This window comes from Pan paniscus, chromosome 3 (genome assembly GCF_029289425.2).
Source record: "Pan paniscus chromosome 3, NHGRI_mPanPan1-v2.0_pri, whole genome shotgun sequence".
Taxonomy (NCBI): Eukaryota; Metazoa; Chordata; class Mammalia; order Primates; family Hominidae; genus Pan; species Pan paniscus.
Window position 1 is genome coordinate 167,356,827 of NC_073252.2, and position 13,060 is coordinate 167,369,886.

Sequence of the window (13,060 nt, forward strand, 5' to 3'; positions counted from 1 at the left end):
CCGAGACTGTTGTGGTGAGACTCAGCAATGCCCTCTAGGTGATTCTGATGCATGCTAAAGTTTGAGAACCTTTTCACTAGTGGACAAATGTAAGAGCCAAGTCTGGCTCACAGGCAATTTAGAGCAACCATGTGAACGTGTGTTCTCTTCTCAACAAATGCATTTTTTTCCTTTTCTTTTTCTTGGAAGAAAACAGGTGGTTTATGATCTCCATCTTGTCCCCAAATCTAATCATTTCTTCCACTGTTGGAGAAGTCTTTGTTTTCCTGTGTTAATGCTCATGTGAATTGAGAGATGGGGCATATAGAATCCAAGAAGATCCTGAAAACCCTACGTTATGTTGTCCAATAGAGTAGCCACTAGCCACATGCACCTATTTGAATTAAAATTTAAGATATATATATATGAAGCTTTTCAGTTATACCAAGGACATTTCAAGTGCTTACTAACCACATGTGGCTAGTGGCTGCAATATTGAACAATGCAGATATAGAACATTTTCATCATCACAGAGCATTCCACTGGACAGCCCCTACATTCCTAATGAATCAGAACTTATCCATGGTTTTTCAAGCCATATCCAGGAAGAAGTTGCCACAGTGCCCAAGACTGAAAACTAGGCCCTATCAACCACGGTTGATGGCCTTGAGAGGACTGAGGTATTAAAATGGTAGGGAGCATTACAGTGATACTGGAAATAATAGTTTATATGTTACACTAAAGCTCATGAATTGTTTCAAAGTTATAGCCTTTAAAAAAAGGTATCACAACTACTCAGGAGGCTGAGGAGGGAGGACTGCTTGAGCTCCAGAGGTGGAGGTTGCAGTGAGCTGAGACTGCACCACTGCACTCCAGCCTGGGTGACAGAGTGAGACTCCATCTCAAAAAAAAAAAAAAAAAAGTATCACAAAGCTTCTCACCTAAGTAGATATATAGTACAAAATAAATCTGAGGAACAGCAGATAAAGGTTTTTATCTTTAAACAACAAGCGATATATAGTAGAAAATAAATCTGAGGAACAGCAGATAAAGGTTTTCATGAAGAATGAAATCTAAGTGGTGCTTAAATAGTAACAAGTAGGGTCTATGTATATAATAAACACATAATGTCAAATATCCCATTTGTGAATAATCACAATCTACCCTTGTTTCTTTTCATATTATAAGTTTGGCACATTTTAGGCTTGAATATTTTCTCTTTCATTGCTAGCTAGCTAAATTCCAGTACTTCAGCCTTGAGACAGTATGTCCCAACTCCTGGTATGGGGAGAAAGAAACCTCAGCAAGACTAAATGAAGTCATTGTTTATTCTCTAGTGGCTGCCAAAAAAACAATAGTATGCTACATAATAAAAGTGTCCTCGCAAACGTTATTTATAACAAAGGAGTCTTGTAAGACACCCACATTTCAGAGGCTGCTGCTATGACCTATACAAGTAACCTTTAATCTCCAAATTTTATTTGGCTTTCTTGCATACTAATGCATTCTCCTGGTAGTAACAGTAAAATCAACATCTGTTTTCTGAAGAGTATTTGGTCACATGCATGTTCTGTTAAGTCAGAAGGATATATGATACTTCCTTCTTCTCCATGAGCATATAAAACTAATATAAAAAAACTATAGTTTTGCTGAATATCTTATTTACTGAAGAGGTTAACAGTTATTTAACAAAGACCTCACTAAACCAGAAAAGTAAAACAATTCCAATTTCAGGTGATCAAATTTTTATGAATAACTTATGCTAATTGATTTGATATAGATTGCTTTAAAAATCTTGTGGAATTAAAATTCAGTTAAACTCAACAAATATTTATTATGCACCTACATGTGTGCACTAAAGGAGAAATCATGAGTCAGTAATCTAGTATACCTACATATAAATGGTTTCTAGTCATTTCCTATCAAAAAGAACATAACTATAATATATAAATTACGTTAATAACACATTTATAGGCCAGGCGTGGTGGCTCATGCCTGTAATCCTAGCACTTTGGGAGGCCAAGGTGGACAGATCACTTGAGCTCAGGAGTTCAAGACCAGCCTGGGCAATATGGTGAGTCTCTGCCTCTACAAAAAATACAAAAATTAACTGGGCATGGTGACATGTGGCTGTAGTCCCAGCTACTTGGGAGACTAAGATGGAAGGATGGCTTGAGCCCAGGAGATGGCAGTTGCAGTGAGCTATGATCATGATACTGCATTCCAGCCTGGGCAACAGAACTACAACCTGTCTCAAAAATAATTAAAAAAAAATTTGTATTAGTAAAATACGTTGATATGTAGGTGATATTTAAGACATTAAATATTTTGAGCACTTACATGCTAGACATTAAGCACTTTATGTGTATTATCACTTTTAATTCTCACAATAACCTTATAGATACATTTAATAATCCCTTTGCTCACAGGTGAGGAGAGTGAAGCACAGAAATGCTCAATGATTTTACAGTTAGAAATCCAGAGAACAGAGGAAAAACGCATAACTGGAAAGCAAACATTAAGAAAACAGTTATATAAGAATGGAAAGGCTGGGCGAACTGGTTCACACCTATAATCCCAGCACTTTGGAAGGCCAAGGTGGGATGATCACCTGAGGCCAGGAGTTCTAGACAAGCCTGAATAACATAATGAGACTGTCTCTAAAAAAATTTTTTTTTAATATTAGCTGAGTGTGGTGGTGCACACCTGTAGTCTCAGCTACTCAGGAGGCTGAGGCAGGACTGCTTGAGCCCAGGAGTTTGAGGCTGCAGTGAGCTATGATTTTGCCATTGTACTCCAGCCTGCACAATAGAGCAATACTCTGTCTGAAGAAAAAGAAAGACCATGGAAAGGAAAGTGACACTAATGTAGTTTGAAAAAGGCACACCATTCCTCCAAGATCCAGATGTGCTCTCCTCAACACTGGAGGCCATGTCTTAGCTAAGCAACATAACCCTACTGTTTAATTTTAAAGGAAAAAGAACTTACCTGAGGAGAGAGAAACTTTTCAATGCGTTTGGCTATAAAACCTTTCTCCAATATGGAGTTGACTGATGGTCTATCCCTAGGATTTCTTTTAAATAACTGAGACACCAAACTGCGGAGATCATAGGAATAATGCAAAGACACAGGTGGAAAAGATCCAGATATTATCTTCAGTACCAGGTTTTTCATACTGCCAGCTTCAAACTAAATTCCAGAAAATAAATAACATATAGGAAACATATATAAATTGAAACTGAGAATATCGGTAATAAGAAATAGTTCTTTTCCTACCAATATAGAATAGAAACACAATCCTCTTCCAAATAATTAGAATATGTTTTCTAGAGCAAAGTTTACTTGGTTATCTATAAATTAATATCAGCCCTCAAAAAATAAGAGTAATTTTTACTTATTCGAAATATTTAAAGATGGGATGTATTAAATAAACGTTTCATAAACTATGACAATAATCAAATGGTGAAAGGTTATGCCTTAGAGGTAGCAAAATTAGGGCCAAAGAACCACAAGCAGAAAAAGAACAACCTGCTGGTCTTCATTTAAGACCTGACTTTTAGTGCCTCTGTTGTAATGACTAGAACAACAAATTAACTACAGAACTAAAAGTATTGGGGGAAAATATAATAAATAAAACTACTAATACTTTCCTTTTAGACAATGCTCACTATTATGTGTGTGTGTGATGCTCCTAAAAGCTATGGAAATCAGCAATATAAAAAATATCTTAATAGGAATATATATGTCAGAATTAAACACAATATAAACTTTAAAGTAAAAAGAAAACAGGTGGGGCAGTTTAAAATCTGAAGATTTCATTTTGAAAGAGGGCAATATTAAGCTTTTGATATCTCCACTAAAATATTACAGAACAATTGTACAATGTTGATATCTTCTTAATATACATATTAATAAAATAAAATGTACTATAAATTAGGCATCAGTGATTACAAAAGTTCTACTAAATGTTGAGCTCTCCTAAATGTCATTTGAGTAAATTCAATCTTATAGAAACATCTGTACACCTAAATAGGAATCCTAAATGCAGAAAAGATGTGGTTCTCTATTCCAATGCACTTTCGTTTATCTCTCAATTGACACGCTCTTCATAAAGGGTAAGTTACTGAATTTCATGTATCTTAAGACACATGCTACTTAAGAGTAAACAATCCCAAAATAAAGAAGAGATGGTGACAGAACAATGTAGTTGCAAAGATTTTTTAAAAACCCACAAACCAATGGTTTAAAGCTCAAATAACTGTGTTGCAGAAAAACTGATCGATTATTTCAAATAAGCATCTGATAACCACCATCCCACATTACTTTGTCAGCTTATGCTTTTTTCCTTAAGAAAGAAAAAGAAAAACTAAGGCAATATAGTAAAAGGGTATGCAACCATTAAAAAGAATGACAAGAAAAAATATTCCCCAAATAGTATTAAGCAATAAAGTCAGGTTATAAAACTTCTTATAAAGTCTAATCAAACTTTTGGGGAAGAAAAAAAAATTTCATTTTACAAGTAGTCAATACTGGCTGGAAGAACTGCTTATGAACCTTATTCACTTATTTATATTTTCTGAGGTTTTGTGTAATGAAAATACAATATTGTTTAATCAGTGGGTAAAAAATGTTAATCACTTTCCATTTCAAAAAACTGCTTTTTTAAGATTAAACCTACTTAGGACAAGAACCCTCCCCCTTTTTAGTGTGTTATATGTTATTTCAAAAAAAGTCTCAAAAGTAAAAATTTTAAATACTCTGAATTAATGATTACTCAAATTGATAAAAGTCATCAATGAGTATATGGAATGAAATTCTTTAAATTAGTTCAATTCCAAACTCAATCTGGGTGTTTTGAAAGAATTCACTAAAACAAAACTAGTAAAATTTATTAAGCTGAAATATCAAATTCATACAAAATTTAACATTAAGAAAATAGCAAAATTTATTTCTGTCATTAGAAATAATTTTCTGGAAAATATGAAATATTATAAAATAGCAAATATACTAGATATGCACATATACAAAGGGAAATCGATTTATACTTCAGAAAAAATGAGAAATCCAAAAACGGACTTAGAGGAGAATTTCTAGGATGAGGGTTACCTGAAAGATAATATAACTTAAAATATAATAAAAACATTATAGTCACTTTTTAACATAACTTTAAAAGTATTTCAGAAACTTCTACTTACAGCATGTTTAAGTGTACACAGCTCATAAAGGACACACCCCAGAGCCCAAATGTCACTGGAGAAGATAAAAATGAGAAATTTCCTCTAAGTATTTCAAATTTTTTCATTTAAAGGAAACACAAACAGCATAAAAGTGTTTTGGAAAAATATGTGCTCCAGAAAAAATTTCCTTTAAAACTAAAAATTTCAACCATAATCAAATGACAAAAGTAGCTGTCCCAGATTGGAAAAAGAAAATGGTTGCCCCAACAATTACTTTGAAGCTTCATTAAAGAAATTTAATATTTAAAAGAACAATATCAAAAAAATTCATGTAAATTTTATTTTTATTTCATAAAACTCAAACTTTTTTCAATTATTTGTAAAATACCATGATTTTAAAAATTATAAAACAAAATACTAATTTAATGGACATTAAAAATGTATTAAGAAATTTGCAACAGCTACTGACTAATGTTACCTTGGTTGGAATTTTCCAATTAGAGAAAATAAAGGGTAGCTGGAATTTAATGGTAGAATTGCTCTTTCTACGCACATATTATATAGTCTGCTAGCCAGACTACAGTGCTGTGATTAGAAATATGGGCTTGGGAGCCAGATGTCTAGTTTGGATGCTGATTCCACCACTTATTAGACTCAAGGATTTCAAAGAAGTTACTTTGCCTCTCTCTGCATTTGGTTTCCTTATAAAGAAGAGGAGGAATGATTAATACCTACATCTCCCAAAATTACTGTGAAGACTAAGAGAATACCTAGAACTCGAAACAGTACCTGGCTTATAGTGTGTTCAAGAAATACTAGCAATAATTTAATAAGAAGTGACTATCATGAAGAAAAGACCAAAGAAAGCACTCTACTTTCAATTATAACATAAATAAGGTGATTCTTTCTGCTGTTCTTCCAGTAAGATAATCAAATAACTTTTTTACAATTCTCACCATATATTAGCAACATTTTATATATACATATGTGTTTACATGTATGTATTATTTATTTTAGAATAGTATTCCAAAGGTTAATAAACATGACAACAAAAAAATTGAAAGGAAATACATCATATAATGAATATCATTTTAAATACCTTTTATTATTGTAAGGTTTGTTTTCACAGATTTCAGGTGACAAGTAGTATGGGGTCCCTATGCAAGTTCGAGCCAGCTCTACAGTACTAGAAGAAAAATAAAATTATTGGAGAAGTTAAAGACACAGTCATGTGCCACATTAATGTTGTTTTTGGTCTACAGCAGATCGCATATATGATGCTGGTCCCATAAGATTATAATGACACTGAAAAATTCCTATCACCTAGTGACACGGTGACTGACATACACTGTAGAGCAATTACTTTATTTTTTAATAAATTTAGTATAGCCGAAGTGTACAGTGTTTATAAACTCTACAGTAGCATACAGAAATGTGCTAGGTCTTCACATTCACTCACCACTCACTCACTCACAGAAAGCAACTTCCAGTCCAGCAAGCTCCATTCATGGTAAGTGTCCCATAAAGGTATATCATGTTTTATCTTTTATATTGTATCTTTTCTATGTTTAAACAAATATATACCATTGTGTTACAACTTCTTACAGTATTCAGTACAGAACATGCTGTACAGGTTTGTAGCCCAGAAACAATAGGCTACACCATACAGCCTGCCTGTGTAGCACACTCTATCATCTAGGTTTGTATAAGTACACTCTATAATATTCACACACTGACAAAATCACCTAATGATGCCTTTCTCAGAACATGTCCCAATAAAGCAACATCCCAGTAAAGAATGTACTTAAAGATACTATAAATCATCACATATACATCATCATGGATTGAAGGTTCGCTGAAAACATTATATCAAAACAAAGTTTAAAATTCATGTTACCTATTAAGAACTCTAGCAATTCCAAAATCTCCAAGTTGTACTGTTCCATCTTTAGTTAAAAATATGTTCTGTAAAAGACAGGAAAAAAAAACCCTAGAAATATTGTTACAGTCCAGTTCTAAGTCAACATTTTTCATAAAATTTAAAATCCAGTTAAAAAAATTGTGCTAGAGTAACTGGATATTCACATACAAAAGAATAAATGAAGTCCCCTACCTCAAATCATAAACAAAAATTAATTCAAAATGGAGTCTAGATCTAAATATCAAAACTAAAATACAAAACTCCTAGAGAAAAACATAGGAATAAATCTTCATGACATTGGGCTAGGGAATGGTTTCTTAGATATGACGTCAAAAGCACAAGCAAAAAAACTAAAAGGATAAATTGGACTATCAAAATTAAAAACTTTTGTGCATCAAAGGACACCATCAAGAAAAGAGACAATCCATAAAATGAGAGAAAATTTTTACAAATCATATATTTGAGAAAAAACTTTTATCAAGAAAAGGACTTGCATAACTCAACAATAACAACAAAAAAAAACCAAATAGTATGACTTAGAAATAGGCAAAAGGGGCCAGGCACAGTGGCTCACACCTGTAATCCCAGCACTTTGGAAGGCTAAGGCAGGCAGATCACTTGAGGTCAGGAGTTCAAGATCAGCCTGGCCAACATGGTGAAACCCCATCTCTACTAAAACTAAAAAAAATTGCCAGGCATGGTGGCAGGTGCCTGCAATCCCAGCTACTCGTTGGTCTGAGGCAGGAGAATCGCTTGAACCTGGGAGGCGGAGGTTGTGGTGAGCCTGAAATCACGCCACTGCACTCCAGCCTGGGCAAAAGAGCGAGACTCTGTCTCAAAAACGATAGATAGATAGACAGACAGACAGACAGACAGACAGACAGACAGGCAAAAGGCACATATTTCATAATACCCATTTATATAAAATGTCCAGAATAGGCCAATCCACACAGACAGAAAGCAGATTAAGGGTTACCAGAGTCTAGGTGCAGAGGAATGGGAACTCACTGCTAATGGGTACAAGGTTCTTTTTGGAGTTATAAAAAATGTTCTGTAAGTTTCAGAGACTGGGAAGGAAAGTAATTTTTAGAGTATGGGAAGCAAGCAGGAGATCTAATACAGGATGCAGATGAATAGGATAAAAAGGAAGAGACAAGACAGATAATCTGATGCACACTAAATCAGGTTCAAAAAATTTTGGCCCAAAACAATGAAGGTTCCATGTCTTTATCCATTCAGAAGTTATCAGTGACAGAATAACATACCTGAGATTTAATGTCTCGATGAAGAATTTTTCTATCATGTACATGTTTCAGGGCCAAACATATCTGTACAAACCAGTCCAAAATCTAGGAAGAAAAATCAGATCTGTCAAGCCTCTCTTTGACCATTAAAAGAATTCAAGAATATTTAGGGATGAGACGAACTAAATCCTTAAAAAAATATTTTAGGCTACAATTTCTTTTAACTTTGTAGGCACTGACATCAAATAGATATTCAAGTCAACACAAGCTCTGCACATACTAAATCCAAAATGTAAGAGATGTTACTGGGTCATCTCTTATAAATCAAAACAAACATGGAAAGTAACTTTATGAGTGAAAATGCAAATAATTTATATTTTATAATATTAAGACAAACAGGTGATTCTTCTTTGTTTTTAATACATCTTTTTTCTATAACGCCCCCCCCCTCCCCTTTCTTTAGGGATAGGGTCTTGCTCTATCACCCAGGCTGGGGTGCAGTCGTGTTATCATAGTTCACTTCAGCCTCAAACTCCTGGGTTTAAATGATCCTCCAGCCTCAGCCTCCGAGGGGCTAGGACTACAGGTGTGTGCCACCACGGGCAGCTAGTTTTTTATTTTTGTTTTTTTTATAGAGACAGTGTCCCACTATGTTGCCCAGGCTAGTGGTCTTGAACTCCTGGTCTCAGGAGTTCCTGAGATTCAAGTGTTCCTCCTGCCTTGGCCTCCCAAAGTACTGGGATTACAGGTACAAGCCACTGCATCTGACCTCTATAATGCTTTTTAAAAATATAAAAATCACAAAAGGAAAAAAATCAAGCTGGAAATTTGGAAGACATCTCTGACTTTTTTTCTCTTCCCACATTTATTATATATAAACACTCTTCTCTGGAGACAGCCACTTGGAAATAAAAAGGCTTAATTTCTATCTCATTGTTAACATCAAAACAATTCCAAGTACATGGCATTTTTAAACTAAAAAAAAAAATAAAAGAAAACATAGGTTAATTATCTGTAATAATTGACTAAAGCAGGACTTTCAAAACATGACATAAAATGCTTAAGTCATACGAAAAAGACTGATAAAGTTGACTACATACAATTTAAAACAACTGTAGAGCAAAATACACATAATCAAGTTTAATAATAATTTGAGAAAATACCTGCAACATAAATGATAGATTGCTAGTTCTCTAAGATGCAAAAGTTATTCAAATCACTTGAGAAAAGTACTGGCAGACAAAATAAGAAGTGGACAAAAGACTGGAGATGCAAATGACGGGGCGAAAAAATGCCCGAAAAACGCATATACAAAGTACTAAACTCCCTCACAAATTAAAAAAAAAAAATTAAGATACTATATTATCTTGCTTAAAACGAAATAATACATACTGTATGTCAGAATGTTGGGAAAAGAAGCCTTTTTCTCACAGGTGTTTGTGAAAAGGTTAATTATAATCATTTGTCAAAATATGTGAAAATTTTAAATTCACATACCATTTGAAACAGCAATTTCAATTTCAAATTTATCCTACAAATAATATCAGAAATATAAAACCATGTATATAAGATATTTACTACAGCACTGTTAGCCGGAACCCAAAAATATAAACAACCTGAATGTTCATCAAGGGGCCTGATTAAATATATTGTATTATCCCTATACTAGAAATACTATGCAGTCACTGACAAGAATGAAGCACTTCTATGTATACTGTTTATGTACTATTAAGTGAAAAAAGGAAGTTCCAAAACAGTATGCATAGTATAACCCTATTTAAAAAAATATGCTTATATTCCATACCTGAATCTATGTAATTGTGTGTGTGCACTGAGGAAGGAAAGAAGGAATAAAGGAAGGAAGCATAGAAGGATAGCTACCAATCAGTTAACAGTGTTTACCTCAGGGAAGTGGATTGGCAGAAGAGGGAATGAAAGGTAACATGTTTACCTTTTACTCTATCTCTTCAGTATTTTTTTAAAAAACAATTTTCTTTAAAAAAAAACAACTCTCAGTTCAGTTCTATAGATATTTATTTAATGAGGATTACATAGATTGTTAAGTTCCTTTCTATACTCACGTAAGGCATTTTAAGTATAAAGATCAAAAACAGTTCTCTAAGGAGTCCGTACAGTGATAAGGAATATACTCACAAATACCTATAATAATTGCATAAGCTTTTAACAGAGATATATACAATAAGACAGCAATTAATTCAACAAGGGAGAGGTCAGGAAAAAGAAAGTGAAAATTATGTTAAGTTGAGTATTACTGATAAAATGGAGTTTACCAGTAGAAATGGAACACATCTTAGAAACCACTCATGTCTCATTTCACAGATAGTGTTCTTCTATTACCATATTTCCCATATTAGTACTTCTTAATTTGACAAAAATTTATTCAGTACCAACAATGTACCAGATATGTGCAGGAACTAGCAAAAAAAAAAAAAAATTAATGAAAGAGCTCAGAGATCAGGGGTCAGCAAATTTATTCTATAAATGGCCAGACAGTAAATATTTTAGGTTTTGCAGGCCAGATGGTTTCTGTCTCAACTCAAGTCTTCCATTATAGCATAAAAGCAACCACAGATTATAAGCAAACAATTAAGTTTAGCTGTGTTCTAATAAAACTAACAGAGATAGGGGGCCAAATTTGGTTCATGGGCCATTGTTTATTGATCCATATCAAAGACTACTGGGGGAGATGGGTAAGTAAACCAGTAATTGAAGGGAGTAATGCCCTGAGTTGAAAAAGCATACAGAAGGAGCGGCAACGCAGTCTGGAGGTGATAAAATAAAGCTGGACAGAAGAGGTGATTTCTGAGCTCAGTTTTGATGGAATATATAAGCAAAGCAGAGAAGAAAGGCACAGCTTATAAAATATAAATGTTACATTTTCATTCCCTTTGTCTACCCTAGTTCAGACTCTTGCTACATTAGGGTTTGACCACATGGGGTTGGACTTGGAGGTGACGGAAGCCCTTTAAAATTGTAACCCTGGCCAGGCGCCGTGGCTCACGCCTGTAATCCCAGCACTTTGGGAGGCCTAGGCGGGCAGATCACGAGGTCAGGAGATCGAGACCATCCTGGCTAACACGGTGAAACCCCGCCTTCACTAAAAATACAAAAAAATTAGCCAGGCGTGATGGCGGGCGCCTGTAGTCCTAGCTACGCGGGAGGCTGAGGCAGGAGAATGGCGTGAACCCGGGAGACGGAGCTTGCAGTGAGCCGAGATCGCGCCACTGCACTCCTGCCTGGGCGACAGAGCGAGACTCCGTCTCAAAAAAAAAAAAAAAAAAAAATTGTAACCCTGCTTCTAATCTGTGCATTTTATTTCATCACACATTAGTTTCATATTAATATTTACAAAATACTGTTTCGAAAATGGGATTCTCTTGCTCAGAAGACTTTTAAATTCAAATGTTATGTTGTATTATATCAAGAACCATACAGTAATTATCATATAGTTGTCTGAATTACAGTTGTATGTTATTTTGCATTAGTACAGACGGCCTTATAGCACCAACCAGTACCACAATCCATCTTCTCTGCTCCAAAACTGAGATTTCTATGTGTAATAAAATGTATTAGAATTTTCCCAAAGTATGCTCAGTTTTGATGGGTTTATTCATTAATTTTTTAAAGGCATGAGCTTTTATTGCCAAACATTATACTAATAGAAAAATTTGAACTTGGCTTCTCTATTAGAATGGTAAACTGATCTTGGAACTTCTAACCAGAAGAAAGTAAGCTTACCATTTACTGTCTGTGTAATCTGCTCAAAGAGTAGATATTTCATGTCTACCAGAATAATTTTCTCTGCTTTATACTGATTTTATCATTTGGTTATGTTTTTTGAACAAAAGTTCCTCACTGTGAAGATCCTTATATTTCCTTCATCTACATTTTACAATATTTTGTCACTTTGATTAAATAAGTAACCAAAGAATGTTACCTATTTGTTAGAAAAAAAAATTTCAGGATACTTCTCACTAAAACTATTAGCTCAACACTGCTATACAACATGCCTGGGAAGACTTGCCAAATCTAAAAAGATGCTCAGTCTTTCCTAGGTTAAGTCTGTATAGCTAAAATACTATTAATATTTCACAAAATGCATGCTTTAGAGAAGGCCCTGGAGATTTGTCAGTAACTTTGCTCTCCATTTTTATCCTCAAGAAAAACATTCATCAAGCCCTTATCAAATCTATGTACTCTGCCCCAACAGAGCATTTTATTCTATTATTGGTTACTATAATAAACTAACCACAGCCTTTGAGTCTCATTATCAAATAGGCCTTTGCTGCTTGATGCTTGCCAGAAAGCTCCTGAAAAGGACTACACTAGGAATGCCAAACTACTGGCACTTCAGAAAATAGACTCTTGGGTACAAGTTTCTGACCTAACATTGCTTAAATGATCAAGGAACTTATCAATGAACTGAGTCAGAATTTCTTCAAGACTTTTTTGTACATAAGCTGACAAACATCATGAATGCTAACTGCTTGATCCAAGATCAAGAATTACTAGGAATGAATAAACTGAATTAAATAAAATTTAATTGTGGTTGTTTGGAATATGATTGGTATTATTTTTAATGTTCAAAATTTAATGAATAGATGAGGAAGCCTTTTTTCTTTCTTAAGCTATATCTAATTCTCAATTTAGATTATGTTTTTATAAACTTAAAATGATATTTGATCTTAATAATCTACTCAGAATTCAGAAGCAAATAG

General features: G+C 34.1%; 1 protein-coding gene across 14 annotated transcripts in view; it reads right to left on the bottom strand.

Annotated features, from left to right (window-relative positions):
- Positions 1–13,060, bottom strand: part of NEK1 (NIMA related kinase 1) — a 214,055-nt gene that overhangs the window by 181,930 nt on the left and 19,065 nt on the right. For all 14 annotated transcript variants that reach the window (XM_057302209.2, XM_063603986.1, XM_055111995.2 and 11 more), the window contains 5 exons: positions 8,343–8,426; positions 7,054–7,121; positions 6,256–6,342; positions 5,175–5,229; positions 2,968–3,168 (listed from right to left, as the gene is read on the bottom strand). In XM_057302209.2, coding sequence (XP_057158192.2) covers positions 2,968–3,168; positions 5,175–5,229; positions 6,256–6,342; positions 7,054–7,121; positions 8,343–8,426 — 495 coding nt within the window. The remainder of the gene's footprint in view (positions 1–2,967; positions 3,169–5,174; positions 5,230–6,255; positions 6,343–7,053; positions 7,122–8,342; positions 8,427–13,060) is intronic.